The 17,383-nt window shown below is 40.9% G+C and overlaps 1 protein-coding gene across 1 annotated transcript in view; it reads right to left on the minus strand.

Annotated features, from left to right (window-relative positions):
• p3h2 (prolyl 3-hydroxylase 2) overlaps positions 1-17,383 on the minus strand; it is a 64,404-nt gene that overhangs the window by 19,971 nt on the left and 27,050 nt on the right. The window contains exons 2-5 of the mRNA XM_089000067.1: positions 11,570-11,722; positions 9,426-9,615; positions 4,999-5,130; positions 2,450-2,577 (exon numbers count right to left, since the gene is read on the minus strand). Of these exons, the coding sequence (XP_088856193.1) occupies positions 2,450-2,577; positions 4,999-5,130; positions 9,426-9,615; positions 11,570-11,722 (603 nt within the window). The remainder of the gene's footprint in view (positions 1-2,449; positions 2,578-4,998; positions 5,131-9,425; positions 9,616-11,569; positions 11,723-17,383) is intronic.

A 17,383-nucleotide genomic window follows, 5' to 3' on the forward strand; every position in this document is an offset into this window, starting at 1 on the left:
TGTGGGTTTCGAAGTAACCATTCAGCCCCCATTCTCCGCATGTAACCCCTCTGACTAGGGTTGCTTGAGTAGTAGCATTCCAACAGAGCCATGTTATCGATATATATATATATATATATATATATATATACATACAGTAAAGTCTCGTTACATCGATATTCTCGGGAGTCGGAAATAATATCGATATAACCGGACTATCGATATATCCGATCCTGCAGCATGTACATTTTCTCCTTGCGTTCATAGAAATAGTATCGTAATAAGCAGTACTATCGATATAACCGATATCGATATAACGAGACTTTACTGTGTGTATATATATATATATATATATATATATATATATATATATAATATTCAACATAGCAAAATATACTAAGCAAGCTACATTTCCTACAGCACTGATTGGACAAAGAATGTCATGTGATCATTTGCAGGCAATGATAGACAAACAGGCATTTCATAACCAATTAACATGCATGTGTCTTATTCTCCTTGGCAGAGGCTCTGTCGAACCCCTGAGTATGACTCACCGAACCCCAGGGGTTTGATCGTACCCAGGTTGAGAACCACTGATGCGATCAGATCTAAACAAAATATTCTTTCGTCTTTCAAACGTAATCATGTAGAAAATGAACAATGTCTTGAGAGTGATTATTTCTAAATTTCCTCGACAGTGGCAGCTACTATGAAACAAGGGCACCCAGTAGCTTTTTCTTTGAAGCTATTCTAAATATTGATCAAGACTGCCTCTAAATTGTCTCCAGAGACATCTGTGGGTTTTTGCCTCTTTGATTTTTCCCTCGACGGTTATTTAACAGGGAGGCAACTTGTTTTCTGGCACGGACTTGTATGTGACCTCACTGAAGCAAGAGACGGACCTCATATTTTGGAACTTTGGGGCGAGAAAGAATAGAAAAATAAATGCCACAATATACGAGATGCACATGCAGGTACAGTCATTCACACACTAATCAGAAGCAGGCTTTCTAGGAAAAGGGGGTTGCGTAACTACGACTGAAAGCGGCCATAGTTTGAGTTGCCAAAGCAGTTCATTAGTTTTAGGAAGCCACCAATCATCAGTTGTGAGTTAGAGTCACTGATCGTACTCAGCGGGATGGATCATACCACCTTTGGCTTCAAGTTGCTGAACAGCTGAGAGTAAAAAATATGTTGTCTTTGTTATAATAACAGACAGATGGAAAGTCAATCTACAGTACAAGTGCAAATCAAAATGTAAAAGGGGAAACCCCTGCCAGATGGCGAGTTCACATCTGGGTCCAAGAAATAGAAGCAAATGCCCCCCCCGATTCCTGTCATCTCCTTCTTTCTCAAATGCAAACTTTTCCTTCGAGGGCTGCCGGATATCTACTTTTGATGCCCACACCCAAGATCAGACTGATATTGAAGTCGAAACCCGATGCACTCGTTTAAACCATAATTCAATAAGACTGATGCTCATTGCACATGGCTAAAAAACGCTTGTGTGCCAACATTTGTCTGCAGTTTAATTTGAAGTTAAACAGGAAACATCTTCACAGGTGATGACTGGTTTCGCTGCGTGGGAAATCGACTGAATGGCGACCTCTGTTATTATATAGTTGAAGTATCCTCCCATTGTGATTGGTACCCTGGTGGTCCAGTTCTTGGCAGGAGGGACAGTGGCAGGAGGGACAGTGGCCCACTGCCGCTAGTTAAAATGGTTTGAAGTGAGCAATTTCCTGAGTGTGTCTGTCTCACTTCCTGTTAATGCTTTCTTTCTATCCAAAGGCAGCCCCTAGCCTGTCATTTAGAATGAATAAATTAAAAACCCTTGTGGAATTCTGCCAAGCGACATGGGAGTCATAAATGTGTGACTCAACCTAGAAAAAAACGGATCCAAGTACTTCTGCTGACACACACTGCTACACTTAATTAACAGCTAAGATCGTGTTAAAGTTTAACTCATTCACAAATTTATTCGAGAATTGAAAATAGGACACACAGCGCCATTCCCGAATTAAATTTCTGGTTTATTTTTGTTTGGGTGCCAATAAAGTGCTGGACATGGCCTGCGGCAATGTTTTTTTTTTCTTTCCACAAAGGGGCAGCATTTCCCTTTTTTCCATGTTAGCTATTTGTTCCAGCTTCAGCTGTTGTTATATAAACCAATATGTATGTATTGCATTGTATTTTGGACAGCCGCTCTCATTTCAATCTCATATAACTCCAGACCCATATAATTTAGGAATGATCTCATTTCTTTTTTTTCTGACAAAAGAAGAGAGTCTAAGGTTTCTTATGCTGCATTGAATGTTTATGTAATCCTAAAAAATCAATATTCTGTGGGTCCTAGAATTCTAGTGACAATGACAAAAACCCTGGCACTGGAGTGGACAGATTTTTGCACGTCTGGCAGTGAATGAGTTAATGAACAAATGAATTTTCCCAAATCCCAACCAAATCTGACCTCTCGTGGTGTGCTGCCATGTCCCAGCACCTCCTTGTAGATGTCAACATTGTCTGTCATGAATTCCTCTCCCTCGTGGAATAAAAGGTAGGCCATAGCGCACTGCAGCGCCTCCTCCACTTTTTCCACTGCAGAGACAGAAACAGGACGAACAACAAGTGTTTTTTTTCACATCTTTAAGATGGGATGTGGGGAAATTCATCATGACTCCAGCTGACTGACATTTCCAAACCATCAGCGCAATCAAGCTAACTCTGCTCGAGAGAGAGAATGCAAGAGCACTTGACCACAGAGTCAAGTCACACTGACGTCAGGCCTCCAAGACGCGTACCTTCGTCTCATCAGTGCGCACCAAATCACATTCTTTCCAAGCTTGTAAAAGGCGCAGGGTCAACCAGAGGCTTCCTGTCTGGGCTGACACGGTGCATCTGCTGCGGTCCGCTGTGCCTTCTCGCTCAGATGGGGAGATATGATCTCAGTCACTCCGAAAACTTCACAGCCGGGTTTCACGGAGGAAAAATTGAACCTAATGAGGGGGTGCTGAGTGGTGGCCAACTGTGGGGTCTTCGACAATCAACACAGCTGTTGAGCGACTTTTGAAAAGTCTCAATTTGGACGTTGCTTAGACTTTTCTTTTGAGCTTTCTTTCTTAAGGGCCGAACGGAACAGTAAGAATAGGTTTTGATTGCAAACTTAAATCTGGGACATGATGTCCTTTTCAATCAGTTGCCGTCCAAGAGCCAACTCAAAAGATTTGTTGCCACGCTTTTATTGCCAATGGTTTTGAAATATACAATATCATTTTGACAATTGTTGATAAAACATGTTCCCCCTCAACCTTACGGAAGGGACCTATCATAGCAGAGGTCTGCCACCGCCACCTCTGGACCACATATATTCATTTATATAGGGCCACAGCTACCAGCAAAATTTTAGTTCGCTGACGAAGCCTCTTGGATCACAAGCAAAACGTCCGACACCTTCAAAGAAGTACAGATGACGGCTGAAGAAACCTTGCATCGATGGACCACTCCTGTATGACTGAGAACCTACACAGGCGTAACATGCTTACCTACTACATAAGTGAGGCAAGCTGAATAATTAAATAAATAAGGTAAGAAAAATTGTGACAAATAACTTTCAATATGTTGCAATGTAAATCTATCTCATGCCGTAACTTCATTTTGGTGTGGGGTCAAGTGCGGTTACTGTGCTTGGGATGTGTGATCTTGCAGTTCCGTATAGGCATACTATACACCTCTCCTGCCCTGATTTTAAAGGGCATGAGAGGAGCCACTTCTATTTGTCGCTAAACATGCAGCCAATGTTCACTCCCACAACAACGCAAACGCCCATTCTCATCTGGGCTTGTTGACAAAAATGCAAAAAATAATGAAAACTCCACCCATGTGCATACGGTTTGACCGCAATTTGTGCTCAACGTGCTCTAGCCATTAAAAAACAGGGCCCTTAATGATTGAAAATGAGTCATTTGGAACAGAAAGAAAAGCTTCGACGTTGTGCCAGTCGTTTAACAGGTAGGCCTTAATGAACCAATTAAACAGCCAAGGAGAGCACATTACATACTTTTCAGTAATTTGTTATACTGTCGTGTGGCTTCTTGTAACTACCCGGGTGAGTGATTTCATTGTTATGTGACTGTATGTCTCAAAAAAGACATTTAAATTCACCACAGGTAAACCCTCGAAATTATTGTGTGCTCAGGAAGTCTTGGTTGGGCTTTCTGAAAAAAAAAAATAATGTGGACAGGCTTCTTATTGGTAGTCGACAACCTACTGAGAGAACTGTGTATTTTACACTGTGTTTATATTTTCTTGGACCGATGTTAACATTTCTTCATTGGAAGCAGAAGCGTTAGTTTATGTTCAGTTTTGTTGTTACATACTTGTCCCAAATATATTTAAAGATATTTTTATTATTTGGTGCTGTTTAATTGAGCATTTATCAATTTGAAATTAAATATGCAAAATGTTCTATGAGGGTCAAATGCTGAAGGTTGTCATTGTTATTTGTTTTTCCTTTTATTTGAAGTGAGGGAGAGGGTTTGGGGCATTAGAAAATGTATTTTACGTAAAATAAATGTCCTCACAATGAGCGTTATCAAATATTGCTTGTGAAACAATTTAGGATTACTAGTTTTGCACAAGGCATTGAAAGGTGAACCCTTTGAAATCTAAATTATTATCCCGGATGTTCTCAGGTTTAAAAAAAAAATCATAAACCAAATATAGGAGGCGAAACGTCCGACACCTTCAAAAAAGTACAGATGACGGCTGAAGAAACCTTCTCATCGATGAACCAAATATATTTCAGAATTTTGGAAGGTGTGAACATTTATGTGAGCAATTACATTTGTCTGATGTCTCCTCCACAAACAATTCTCCTGGATGCATCTTTGGCTGTTTTCCAACTGAACAAGGTCTCCCTAATTCGCACTGTCATGTCAGGTGTGGCGACTTGGGTGCTTCACAAATTCAGCAACCACACTATATCCTTTCTTAATGGACAGAGAAAATTAAAACTCTCACTCTTGTAGTAGGCAAACTGGAGGTAGTCGTAGTGCTGCGGCAAGTAATTTTCCATGGGCGACAGGCGACCCGGCCGGGTGGCGAGATCTCTGACGCACTCATGCTCACAGTGCAGTACCTGAGTGAAGTGATCTACAATTAAAAAAAAGGGAAATAAAGAGGATTTGGATCAGTTTGACATGACTTTAAAGAAAAGCCCATATTTTGGAGAAGGGTAAATCAAACACCACGCCTTCTAAAACAATCGCCCTGAGAAACAGTGGAAAGACTGGAACAGTTTTTTTTTCCATTTAAAGGTCAAACCGTCCCAACGTAACACTTTGTACGGGTAAACCATACAATTATTTTCTATAGCACTTATCTTGATTGAGGTCACAGGTGAGCCTGTAGCTATGCCAGTTGCCGCACCTTGAATTGGTCGCCAGTCAATTGCAGGACAAATTTACATAAGTAACTTTACAAAGAACATGTCAATTCCAGACAGGGAGGCTCGAAACAAAGTCTGAAACCGGAACCATACCACTATGAGGCAGACGAGCCATCCCCTGTGAAGGTGATGGGCCAAAAACTCAGATATCGGCATTTGGTAAATTGATTTTAATCTGGTTCTGGCCCGGTGATCCAGTGATTAGTCCGTTGACCTCACAGTGGAGAGGCTCTGGTCTCCCTGTGTGAAGTTTGCATGTTCTCCCCGGGCCTGCATGGATTTTCTTCGAGTAGTCCAATTTCCTCCCATATTCCTTGCCTTGTAGGCTGATTTTTATGGTCCGAGGACTGCCCGATACCATGGCTCCTCTTTCCATTACTGATGACACAACATCAGGAGTCACTGAGGAGCTCAGTATCTTCATACTCAGACACTTTGACGTGATCACAAGGGCCGCAAATGAACCCACAACCTTTGGGTTGGGAAAAGATCCATTCTACCATTGAGCCGAGCAGGAATATTAATTCTTCATAGTTCAGTGCAATGACGTCTGACTCCCAACATAGAAAATAATGGAAATAGAAATAATACATTTTCTGGTTTCACAGCCAATGTTTTAAGAAACATTTTAAAAATCCACATAGTATTAAACCAAAACACTTCCTGACATTTGTTCATGTTACCACACTATAAACACACGCTTTTCTGTTATGAATTGTCACACAAATGTGATACTAATTTCAGCACAGTAAAACAAAACCAAAACAATCAAAGGCATTGATGCATGTAACTAAATGTGTATCAGAAGAAAGCCCAAAAAATGTCAACGGATTCTAGGATACTTTAGTTTCCATCTCAATTGCAAGTGACATTGTTGGGTGGTCTGCGCTTAATTAAATTTGGCCCACAACCATTAACACCACTGAGATCATCTATGTGATGTCAGCAAATCCCATAAAACACACAGACCCGGTCTGATTAAGTGCTTGTTTACGTTTCACGATGGAAAACTGAGCTTGTTGTTCTGATACATGCGGAGACCATCACCCTCGATGAAATTGACCGGGAGAAAACTGATATATTTGAGGACTGGGGGGGAAAGATAAAATACGGAAAACAGATACAAGCATGGGAATGGGACAATTTGGACAAAAGCCGCTTTGGCCGTCATTTTAATCTGCATGTATTGGCACGTACACATTGAGTGAAGGGATGCGTAACTGGACACAAAATTAGGCACACTGTCACAATCCAAATGATGTATCCAAATCTCTGCCTTTACAAAGTAAAGAGTTATTGAATTAAATTATCTCCGTTATATTACATCTACAATTTATAGCAGTAAACGACTTCCAGGTTATAATCCACTTTCTCGTCCAAAGTCAGAGAACTCCATTTATTATACTTTAAAATGGCAGCCAATATATTATAATACAAGTCAGTTTGCCCCGCAGCACCATGACAATCAAAACATATTTTGGATGACAACGATCACCAAAACAGAGAGTAATCGGGAACTCATTTGAATGGTGTTTTTAAGGTCATAATTTGTCTAGTCATGTTAATTTTGGAAGATGGCTTGTGAGGATAAAAAAAAATATTACACCATTTCCCGGTCACCAGCAGGATACAGAAAAAAATAAAATTTGACATTCAACTCGTGTTCTTCTTGCATCTTTATGTTTTATAGCACTGACAAACTTGACTTATTGACCTTTTGGCAAAGAGAGCAAATATACAACTTCCTCAGGTCGAGACCTGAGAGAAAAACCGGCGCACTGCTCCACTGCTGGCATTGAGAATGACCACTGAGATCACCCCAGTGCAGCTGCAGCCCAAATTCCCTCCCTCTTCTTGTGGTCTGTTCAGTCTTCTGTTGGGTCTCAGGAACACGTATACACTATACAAAAACTGTCCTGAAACACGCACTGGTTGTGTAGAAACTTACTTTCCCAATAACATTTTTTAAAGCAGTGTGTAGAGTAAGACACTCCAATGTCACACAATACAATAAACATTGCAAGCAGCATTAACTTCCAAGAGTGGAATTGAAAATAATCATCTGATTGTAAGTCAAACAAAGCCCCTCACACACTAATTACCTATATGTTGGAACCTCACATAGTCAAAACACACTCGCCAGCAATGAAGCTGCCGCTACTGCAAACATGCTCGAAAAATTTCCCCCCGACTGCACTCAACACCCAGGGACTTTACGCTGTGATTGCATTCATTCCAATCAGTGTGCTTTGATTGCTCTCCAACTGCAGCTGTATTGTATGCTATTGTATGCACTGTAAAGCCAGTGCTTTACATTGTACATTGCTCTGCCCCCTGCCCCCTTAAAAATGACAGGAAGAAATATGGGGTGCATTCAAAAGAGAGAGTAGGATTCTATATTACGACAATATTAATAAACAATTGGGTAAACCCTTGAAAGGACAACCGACGCCTCTGGACAAGTTCTGTCCATAATTGTAAAATAACTTCAAATGACTTCAACTGAGCGTACTTTACAAAGATTCCACCGCATATAGCGATATTTTACTTTTTAAGACTCACGCTGAATATTCAGGAAGTCATGTTTTCGAGTTGATGACGATGCCTGACGTGACGTCACGTCTGCAACGCCCCTGACCGAGAAAGCGACACACAATGCATTTTGCGGTTCTTTGTTTGGTCTGAAAACTTTGTGTTGATCTGTGTTGATGGCTAAATTAGAAGGAAAACACATAAATGACGCGATGGTGAATCGTTGTGTTGCACCATGACTACTATTTTATATTCGCTGACACAGATTCCCAGCAGACAAATCAGCCCATTTCCAACGGAGCTTGGGCACCATCTTTTGCATTTTCTGGGACACTACATTTCAGTCCAGATGCCATTGACATGGGAGGACTCCTTTAATCGATTGCAAACATTTATGCTTTCCTCTTCAGAATATTTAAATCATATTCATAACTGGACGAGTAACAAGAAAGCATATTCTCCAAATCTGAAGCCATTGTTTTGATTCTCGAGCAAGGCAAGACGTCTTGGCGTGACGTCACAAACAAGGGGGCGGGACCTTCTGAAACTGGCCATTTCCGGTTTCATTTCGTTTTTGGACACTTTAAGTCATTTTTATTGGTATTTTTCATTTGACTAAAAATATCAGCCTGCGTGTTTTGCGTATTTTAGATGCTATAAAACGTTTTTTTTCTGATGTCAGTTAGGAAACAAAAAATGTTGTCGGTTGCCCTTTAAGACATGTCGGTTACTTCAGTTGATAGCATATCGTGTTTTATGTTACAGGGCGTGCAAAAAGGGTGAAGGTAAATGTTAATTGTCTTTGCAAAAGCACACTTGTGGATCCAACTCCTGCGATGGATCCCAACTGAAAGTTCAGCGATGTTGTACGTGACACGATTATAGGTCATTTACAGGACGCAAATACAGTGCAATGTGCAGTGTGGTGACATCACAACATTTTCACCCTTTGACTGGGTTCCAACTGACAACCCAGAGCCAAGCTGCTGCCAGTCAGATTTGATCACTCGGTGAGCACAATGAGCATTGTTTGACCTCGTCTGAGCCTCTTTCAGTACAACAAAGCCTAGTGCAGGCTCACGGCCAAAGAGAACAGTCAGGATAGGTTGATTTTTTTTTTAAATGGGAGACATATGAGGAGTCATCTATGTTATGGCTTTGGATATCGCTGTCAAAGGGTCAAAGAAATCTACAAAGTAACACAAATACTTGGTGTCTTAGAAGATCCCATCCAGCTAATAACTTTGACACATAGTTTGAGAAAATTAATGTAAGAGCAATTTCATTTTCAGTTCTTCTTATCCCTGAAGTATTTCAAAACCAGAGTACCAGTACCTGGAATCAGTGAAGGTCAATCTATCACAGAACTTGCACAGATTTACAGTTGTGTTGTTGTGTGATTTTGGTTTGCAGAACAGCATATTATATGGATTAAAGCTGTGATTGTTTGGGTGGTGTTGGTATTTACCTGAAATGACTTCATATAGACTGTAACGGTAACGAAGGTGATCATGGTCCTCAAACTGGTGCTGCCCCTGACATAGGGCCCGGCATTCCACATCGGCTTTGTAGTACTCCACCAGAGCCACCTCGAAGAGTTGACTGGCCCCAATGTAGTCGCCTTCCTCATACAAGGTCACCGCCGCGCTAAATGTAAGCTGCAATGGATGAAAAGTCAAATGTCACGTAAAAAATAAACAAACAGACACATGAATAAACACAATAACACATTAATGAACACATAACCAAATAAAAAAATGAATAAATCTGTGTTGTTCTCTGTCAGCGTTACAAATACATACAATGCATAAATACAACAACATATACATATACAATACATACAATGCATAAATACAACAATAAAAGCAAACTGCTTCAATAAAACAAATTGAAAAACTAAACAATCTAGTCCCTTGGTATGCTAAACAGTAGGAGAACAGGTTATTGGGTGAAGTAACAGGAGTATTGGGTGAAGTAAGCCAAAGCATACAGAAATGAGCGCCACCTTTTAAAATAATAATGTTCCATCAATATAATGGCTCAGAGAATATCTGACTGGCATTACTAGGTGAGCAACTGAAACCAGCAAAGCAAGTGGGTTTGAGTAACGGATTGCCGAGGTCGGATTCGATCCACGTAGGGTAAGAGAGGGTGAAACATCTCCAACGGAGTTGCACACAAAGGGTTCCCTCCTTTTCAGTGTGCACAACCTAACCACAAACAGCAGTAAAGGAGTTTCCAGCCATTGAAGAGCCCAAAAAAATAAAGAGCCTTTCATACTCCAGTGACTTTTCCCCTTATTGCATGTGAAGCGTAGAGAAAAAAAAAACAACGATCAAGAATCATGGTGCTTGGTATTGAAGTGCCGCAGTGAAAGAAATTGGCCAAAACCTGCAGCCGCAAACCAAATACATGTACTGTTTTGTGCTTTTACACTGCACAGTAGTGACTTGGCTTGTGACCTCATACTAGATTTTCCATATAGAAAGAGTACCGCAAAAAAAAAAAAAAAATGAAAGCCATGTTGGATTCAATGCATCAATGCAACAACAATGGAGAATCTCCTTTACTTGATAAGATGCAGGTGTGGGCCACATAGAGAAACTGTATTCAAGAAAAAAATGAAAGCCAGAAAGATGACAGACTGCAACATGCTAAGTTAATGTTCATTTATTGTTGTTACTTTAAGCCGTGTCAAATGTTGACCAGCAGGGCTTGATGTCACTTGGAATCGTGTATGACCAGCTGCTAGTACTGTACTATCGGCGAGGAAATCATTTTGCCAGGAGAAGCATAAATATAACTTGTCGTCTCATTCTGAGCTCAGTAGCCATGCAGGAGAACAAATACACTCGCCGCTATGTGGACAAATGCTTAGAAACACTCCAAGTTCAAAATCGGTTGAACGTTGGGTCTCACAAACAACTTCATTACTAATCAGATATCTCAAGAAACTATAGTTCCCTGAAGAACTCAATTAAATTGGCCATCTTGTAGGAGAGAGTCGAGAGGAGCCAAATGAAGTGGCTCGGTTATCTGATTAGGATGCCTCCAAGACGCCTCCCTGGTATGTCCCATTGGCAGGAAACTCCCGCGGATGACCCAGGACACACTGGTCTCCTAGTTGGCCTGTGAATGCCACGGGAAAAGCTGGAAGACGTGGATGCCGATAATGCGCTGGTCAGACCGCTGGCAATGTTTTTTCCCTCCCACAAGGGGGAAGCATTTGATTTTTGTATAGCCGCCCCATTTCAAGCTCAGATGACTCCAGCCACATATAATTTATGAATTTACTCTTTTTTTTTGATGAAAGAAGAGAGTGAAAGGTTTCTTACGCTGGATTGAATGTTTTAGTAGTCCAAAAACTCAATACTATATTCTGTGGGTTATGCAATTTGAGTGAAAATGACAAAAACCCTGTCACTGGAGCGGCCACATTTTTGCACATCGTCTGGCAGTGAATGAGTTAATTGACAAATGCTGAACTGCAAACATTTGAGTAGGTAAAACAAATGGGTCTTTGTTTCGGACGAATAACGACTTGAAGTGAGGGCCCGACGAATGATGATTAAAAAAAAAATATAGAAAATATTGAAATATCTCCTCCCTTACCTGGTGTGGCCGAGCTTCTCGATCGACAAAGTGATCCTCTTTGACCCCCTGTTGATCTTTGTACTGTTCCAGGTTCTGACTTATCTCCACATGTTCCGGATTGGCTTGGAAATAGGTGTGAGCTGCCGCCGCCGCTTTGTCAGGCTGCTTCAGCTGGAAGAGAAGGGAGATGACTTTGTCACTACGCGAAAATGATTGATGTATGTTTTCAGTGGATGGAAATGGCATTTTTATAAAAAAGTTAAATTAAAAACAGTCATGACAATCGTCTCATCTATGTCCCCTCCATCGAGCTCCCCTTTTTTTCGTCCTACGAGATCTATTGCCACTCTTCGTGCGGACGTGACAATCTACAAATAGAAATTCCTTCCTTGATATCATTTTTGGATGACATCCCTGTGACAAACTTTATTTTATTTTTCCCACAATTATAATGAGGCTTTCCTTACTGTCACTGTCAAATAAAGCATTCAAAAAGCCAACAGCTTCATCCCCTGTCCCCCATATCTTTGTGGTGGCCAAAACATCTGCTCCCAGCTGAGAACAAAACTATCGCGTAATAGTAAATGAGAAGAAAACTGTTTAAAAAAAGATATGAGAGCTGTCTGAAGAGAATAGATTTATCGGAAGATTACAAAGTGAGGCAACCTTTCATCTCTGAAAAATGTTAGCAGTTTACATTCATCTAATGGCAAGCTTTACATTATGATGTTTTTTCATGCAGACCAGTTGTAGGACAAAAACAAATTCCCCACTGAGAAATAAAATCAACAGTCTTTTTCGAGACGTTGGGATCCCTGATAACATTGTCGGAATTTTACTGGGTATTATTGTAAAAAAAAAACGTGTTTAGATGTGCCATGATAGATCAGTTAGTTTCCTTGCCCATTTGATTTAGCCATGAGAACAAAAGAAGTTAGCTCATTTTAAAAATTGGACATTTGGTTGCCCAAATCAACTGATCAACATTAAAATAATCTGGCAACAACACCAAGAAAAAACAAATTTTAAATTCAAGATCCTTCATCCATTTTTTAATGGTTAAAGATGTGATTACATCATCATGTGAAAGAATACAAATGGACAGATGCGGACATGATTGGCCAAAAAGCAGCCACAATAACTCTTTGACTGCATTGGCGGGGAAGACACCAAACTTCATCTGTTGAAATCCTTCAAGCTGGTGACAGGTGCAAACTGAAAGCAGATTGCATGTTTTCTCATAGTCTCGACTGACAACTAATCTTGGACCAAAATAACAGGATGGTTTACAACTGTGTTGAGAGGAAATAAGCTACAGGTGAACTCACAGTCTAGTATACACAAGTGAAAGGCCCCTGTATTTTTGCGGAGTGACCATTAATAAATATATATCCTCCATAGACTCAACCAGTTCTGGTTGAAGACTAATTCCACATGCAAAAAAGATCCAGGACAATTTCCTCAACTGCAAATAGTTGGACCTGAAAGGCTCAAGAATAGGAAGATACCCTGCACTTGCCAGTGCGCAAGGAACAGATAAGATGGTCTTCTCTAATTGACAATTCAAGAAGATAGCCTTTAAACACAAGAAAAAAGCTAATAATAAAGGCAAATCCAATCCAATCCAATCTGCGGTACTCATCTGTTGACATGTTTTGCATGTAGTCCTGGAGACGAAACAGGGATCTTTTCCCCTGTATGTGATAAAGACGCAGCCAACACCCGGACAAACACTGAACATGATGCATGATGAGCGTAGTTGAACCTAAGACATATGTGTGCAATTATCAAATGCTGCATACGTTACAAATGTCAAAATGCAACAAATGAAATTGTTCAGGTGAAAAGGCTCAACCTCAACAAGCACTGATGAATATTTCTGGAACAAGTTCAATTTGTAACGGTCATAAGATTTCGCTATACACCCAAAGGCTTGGGTTATTGCACAATAGAGTCCAATTGTCCACTTGGTAGTAAAGAATCCCCAAATATCATGCGAGAGCACATGTTTGGGAAGAAATTGTGTTTGGAATGCATGGGATCTCAGGGACTTGCGATTTGTTTTGACTGCAATTCTGAAAGCTTATGGTGCTACACTGGAGCTTTGGGATGGCTATTTCTCTCCGCTTGTAGCTGACGCTCATCAAACAGTCTGTTTTCAAAGGAATGCCACATTGCTAAAAGAAACATCTCTAGTAAGGAATGTTTGTAAAAGTAGCAAAACCTTCAAATTGGAAAATCATTTCATGGTATTAGAGCTGAAACTGAAATTTGAAAGCCAAACACGGCAACATTTTACCGCTGCTAAGGAATGAAAACATGTCTTTGAACAGATGTCATAGATTTTTCAGTTACCTCCATTTGTAACGAGCACCTAAATGAGAAAGACTTCCACTTAGTCCTCACTTTGACCTTCTGCAAAAGGACCACCTGTACCTGAAGTGCCGGACCGCCCAGTAGCACAGAAAAAAAACACTTAATGTGGGCAAAGGGTCCTGTCAAACCTCAGCATGGCTCCCTCTTGATTCAGTGCTACACAAATAGATCTGCAGCGACACCAGTAACCCCTTGATGACATTGCAACAAAAAATATGGATGCCAGTGCCAAAAAGCATCTGATAGTGTTTTTGTTTTTCTTTCTTTTCTTTTTTTTCATTTTTATTTTTTTATGAGTTCAGAACCGAGGCAGTAAATCATAATCAGATGTGAAGATTAAAGTACATCACATTTTGTCCTCAACAGTAACTCAGACATTCTAGGACAGGTCTAAACACATTAGCATACACCAGGCACCGTGCCTGTCTGATCGTCCCGCTGAGCTTCAATACTCCCAGACCTGTGGAGAAAAGCCCATTTCCTTCTAACTCATGATGAATACTGTACACCCTAACTCATACATATCAAAGTCAAGGCTCGGGCCACATCTTCCCCGCCACATCATTTTATTCGGCCCGCAAAAGCAAATCAAGTATGTCGAGTGACATGATCCGAACCAAAATATCAAATTGTCCCATATAAACTACAATAACAGTCATTATTATTTTACTTCAAATTTGAAAACTAGTTATTCATTAATTTGTTGTGTGTTCTGTATGTGATATGTGGAGGAGATGAAACATTCTAAATTTCCCAAATTCAAAACCGTCCCTGAGAGGAAATCGTAACTACAATGTGGCCTGTGGAAAAAAATGAGTTTGACACCCTTGCTGTAACTGTACTATTTTATGAACAATCCCAGTGCCTCACTCGTACTTGGAAAACAGCTGCAACTTGAGGGTGTGCCCAGCCTGTACAACAGGGGATAATTTTTTCGTAGTCAAACTCGTTCAGGCATCACATGCATAGATAATAACCTCCATCATGTGTCGATTATAGTTCTTCTAGTTCAAATAAATGAATTGTCAAGCAGATGCAATGACGGCATCCGTTTCCACATTATCAACCTGTAACAAACTGGGAACCTTTCCAAGGCGGAGCCTGAAGGCATAGACAGAAGTCCTTGCCCTGTCCTTAACAGGATAAGCAGTATATAAAAATGCATGCAATTTGAATGAAGCGTTTTGTGGTTAGAAGGCAACTTTTGCTGAAAGGAAACACTCGACAGGCCAATCAAATGTATCCAAACGTCACACACATAACCTTTCAAATATGTGACTTCATTGTACTCTTTCGATGAGAAGGTTTCTTCAGCCGTCATCTGTACAAAAGTGAAGGTTTCGGACGTTTCGCCTCCTATCCAAGAGGCTTCAACAACAAAATCCTTCATTAATCCTTCATTAAACCGGTCTGGTGGTGTGAGGTTCAATTTGGATCGTTCATACAATAGCCTGCTCAGGCAAAACAGGTTAGGCAACTTTCGCAATGCTGATGAGGGTCGTTATGCTGATGAGGTGATACCGGGGGGAGTGGGTGTAATAGGCCAATCGTTAGTCAGGAATGTAGGAACAATCAGTGGGGCCACAGGGGGGGGTCCCGCGCCTCCCCCAACCTGAGAGTAGGGACCTATCATAGCTGTGTCCGGCGCCACCAGGTCTGGACATTAGGGATATATAAATGGGGCCAATACGACCAGTCAGACTTTAGTTCGCTGACGAAGCCTCTTGGATAGGAGGCGAAACGTCCGAAACCTTCACTTTTGTACAGATGACGGCTGAAGAAACCTTCTCATCGATGGACCACTCCTGTACGACTGAGAGCTTACACAGACTCATTGTACTCTTGTATGAACTTATTACTGTCTCTGGCCTACAATATCCGATGGATTCATTGCATGCAGAACAGCAGAAAACATCTGTGAGCACAATACGCTGAGGCTGGTTTATAAGGCCAGAGAGGAGTTATTCAGCCTTCCAGGAATGTTTTACAGGAGAATGTTCACATTATAGTAAGACCACTAATTAGCGTAGAATGGAGACACCAGCATTTGTAGACATTATAAAACAGAAGCACTTCGGAGATTAAATAATTTGTTTAGTCCATTCCTCTGGTGGCAAAAGAAAACATTTACTGAGAGCTTAGCTCGCAATCTCTGCTGCAGACTCGCAGTGTCCCATTGTAAACAGCCCCTTAAACTAATTTACAAACATAATACAACATTCCGCAGTGGAACATAAACTAAGATTGTAGTGACTTTTATAATAGGGAGAATATTTACGTTAATATGTGAGATTATCTGCGGCTATAGTATTTGGTTCCCGAGTGTTAAGGCAGCGAATTGCCTTCACACCGGGAAGACCACATTCATGGGAATTTGTCACCATGTCCTGATCCTCCAAATTGAAATGTAAATAATATGATGCTAATCTGTGGCTGAGAGTTGGACTGTGGTTGCAAATGAATTTGAACTTCAGACATCCATCCATCCATTTTCTGATCTGCTTATCCTCACATGGGTCAGGGTGGTTGCCAGAGCCTGTCCCAGGTGTCTAACTGGTTGGCCGCCAATTGCAGGAACTTCAGACATTCCAACGTTTTAGCAACAACAGGAGGTGACGAGAAGGAACAACTGGGCACATTTCTGAATTTAAAAATATTTAAGTGACAATCAGGGCGTATGGTTACATACACAACAATAAGCCCACAAAAGAACATCAAAATTGTGAAATTCTATGATGTTTGCTAAAGTCCAAACCAAAATTTGAAATTGTCCCATGTAAACCACAATGGCAGCTATTATTTTTTACTTTAAATTAGAAAAGTAGTAATTCATTAATTTGTGGTGCGCTGTATATGTAATATGTGGAGAGGATTAAACATTCTAATGGCTTCCCCAAATTCATAACGGCCGCAGAGAGGAAACCGTAGCTATTATGTGGTCGGCAGCAAAAAATGAGTTTGACACCCTTGCTCTACTGCTACTTTAAATACAACTTGGACATTTGACACAGTAACCGTAACAGTGTGTCTTCCATGCACGTGAGGAAACAGGTTATACGCACACAGGGTTGGAAAAAGAAAATCCAAAATACTTTGGGTGATGTCATGGATGAAAGCAGTCTGCCGATGTGTCCTCCCATCCCGCCGCCCTTTCCTCTAATCTGTCCATTACCCACTGACAGCTCTGCACAGTGGCCTCTTTCTGTATGTCTTGTCCCCACCCTGGACCACAGTGTTCCTCCTATAAAATCATGCCGAAGGAATCTCTGGAAAAGTTCTCACCGCCGACGCCACTAGAAAGCTTCTTTCATTAGCTTGGAAAGACACACGAGGCAGGACCAGCCTACTCTCAGTGGGTTCAATCGTTGATCCTCTCTTTGAATTCCGGGCTGGCAGACAGACTGTAAGCTGTGCAATGAATAATGTGTCAGACAACAGACGGAAGGAGTAGAGAAG

This window comes from Hippocampus bargibanti, linkage group LG07 (genome assembly GCF_051943395.1).
Source record: "Hippocampus bargibanti isolate YZ-2025 linkage group LG07, ASM5194339v1, whole genome shotgun sequence".
Lineage (NCBI taxonomy): Eukaryota > Metazoa > Chordata > Actinopteri > Syngnathiformes > Syngnathidae > Hippocampus > Hippocampus bargibanti.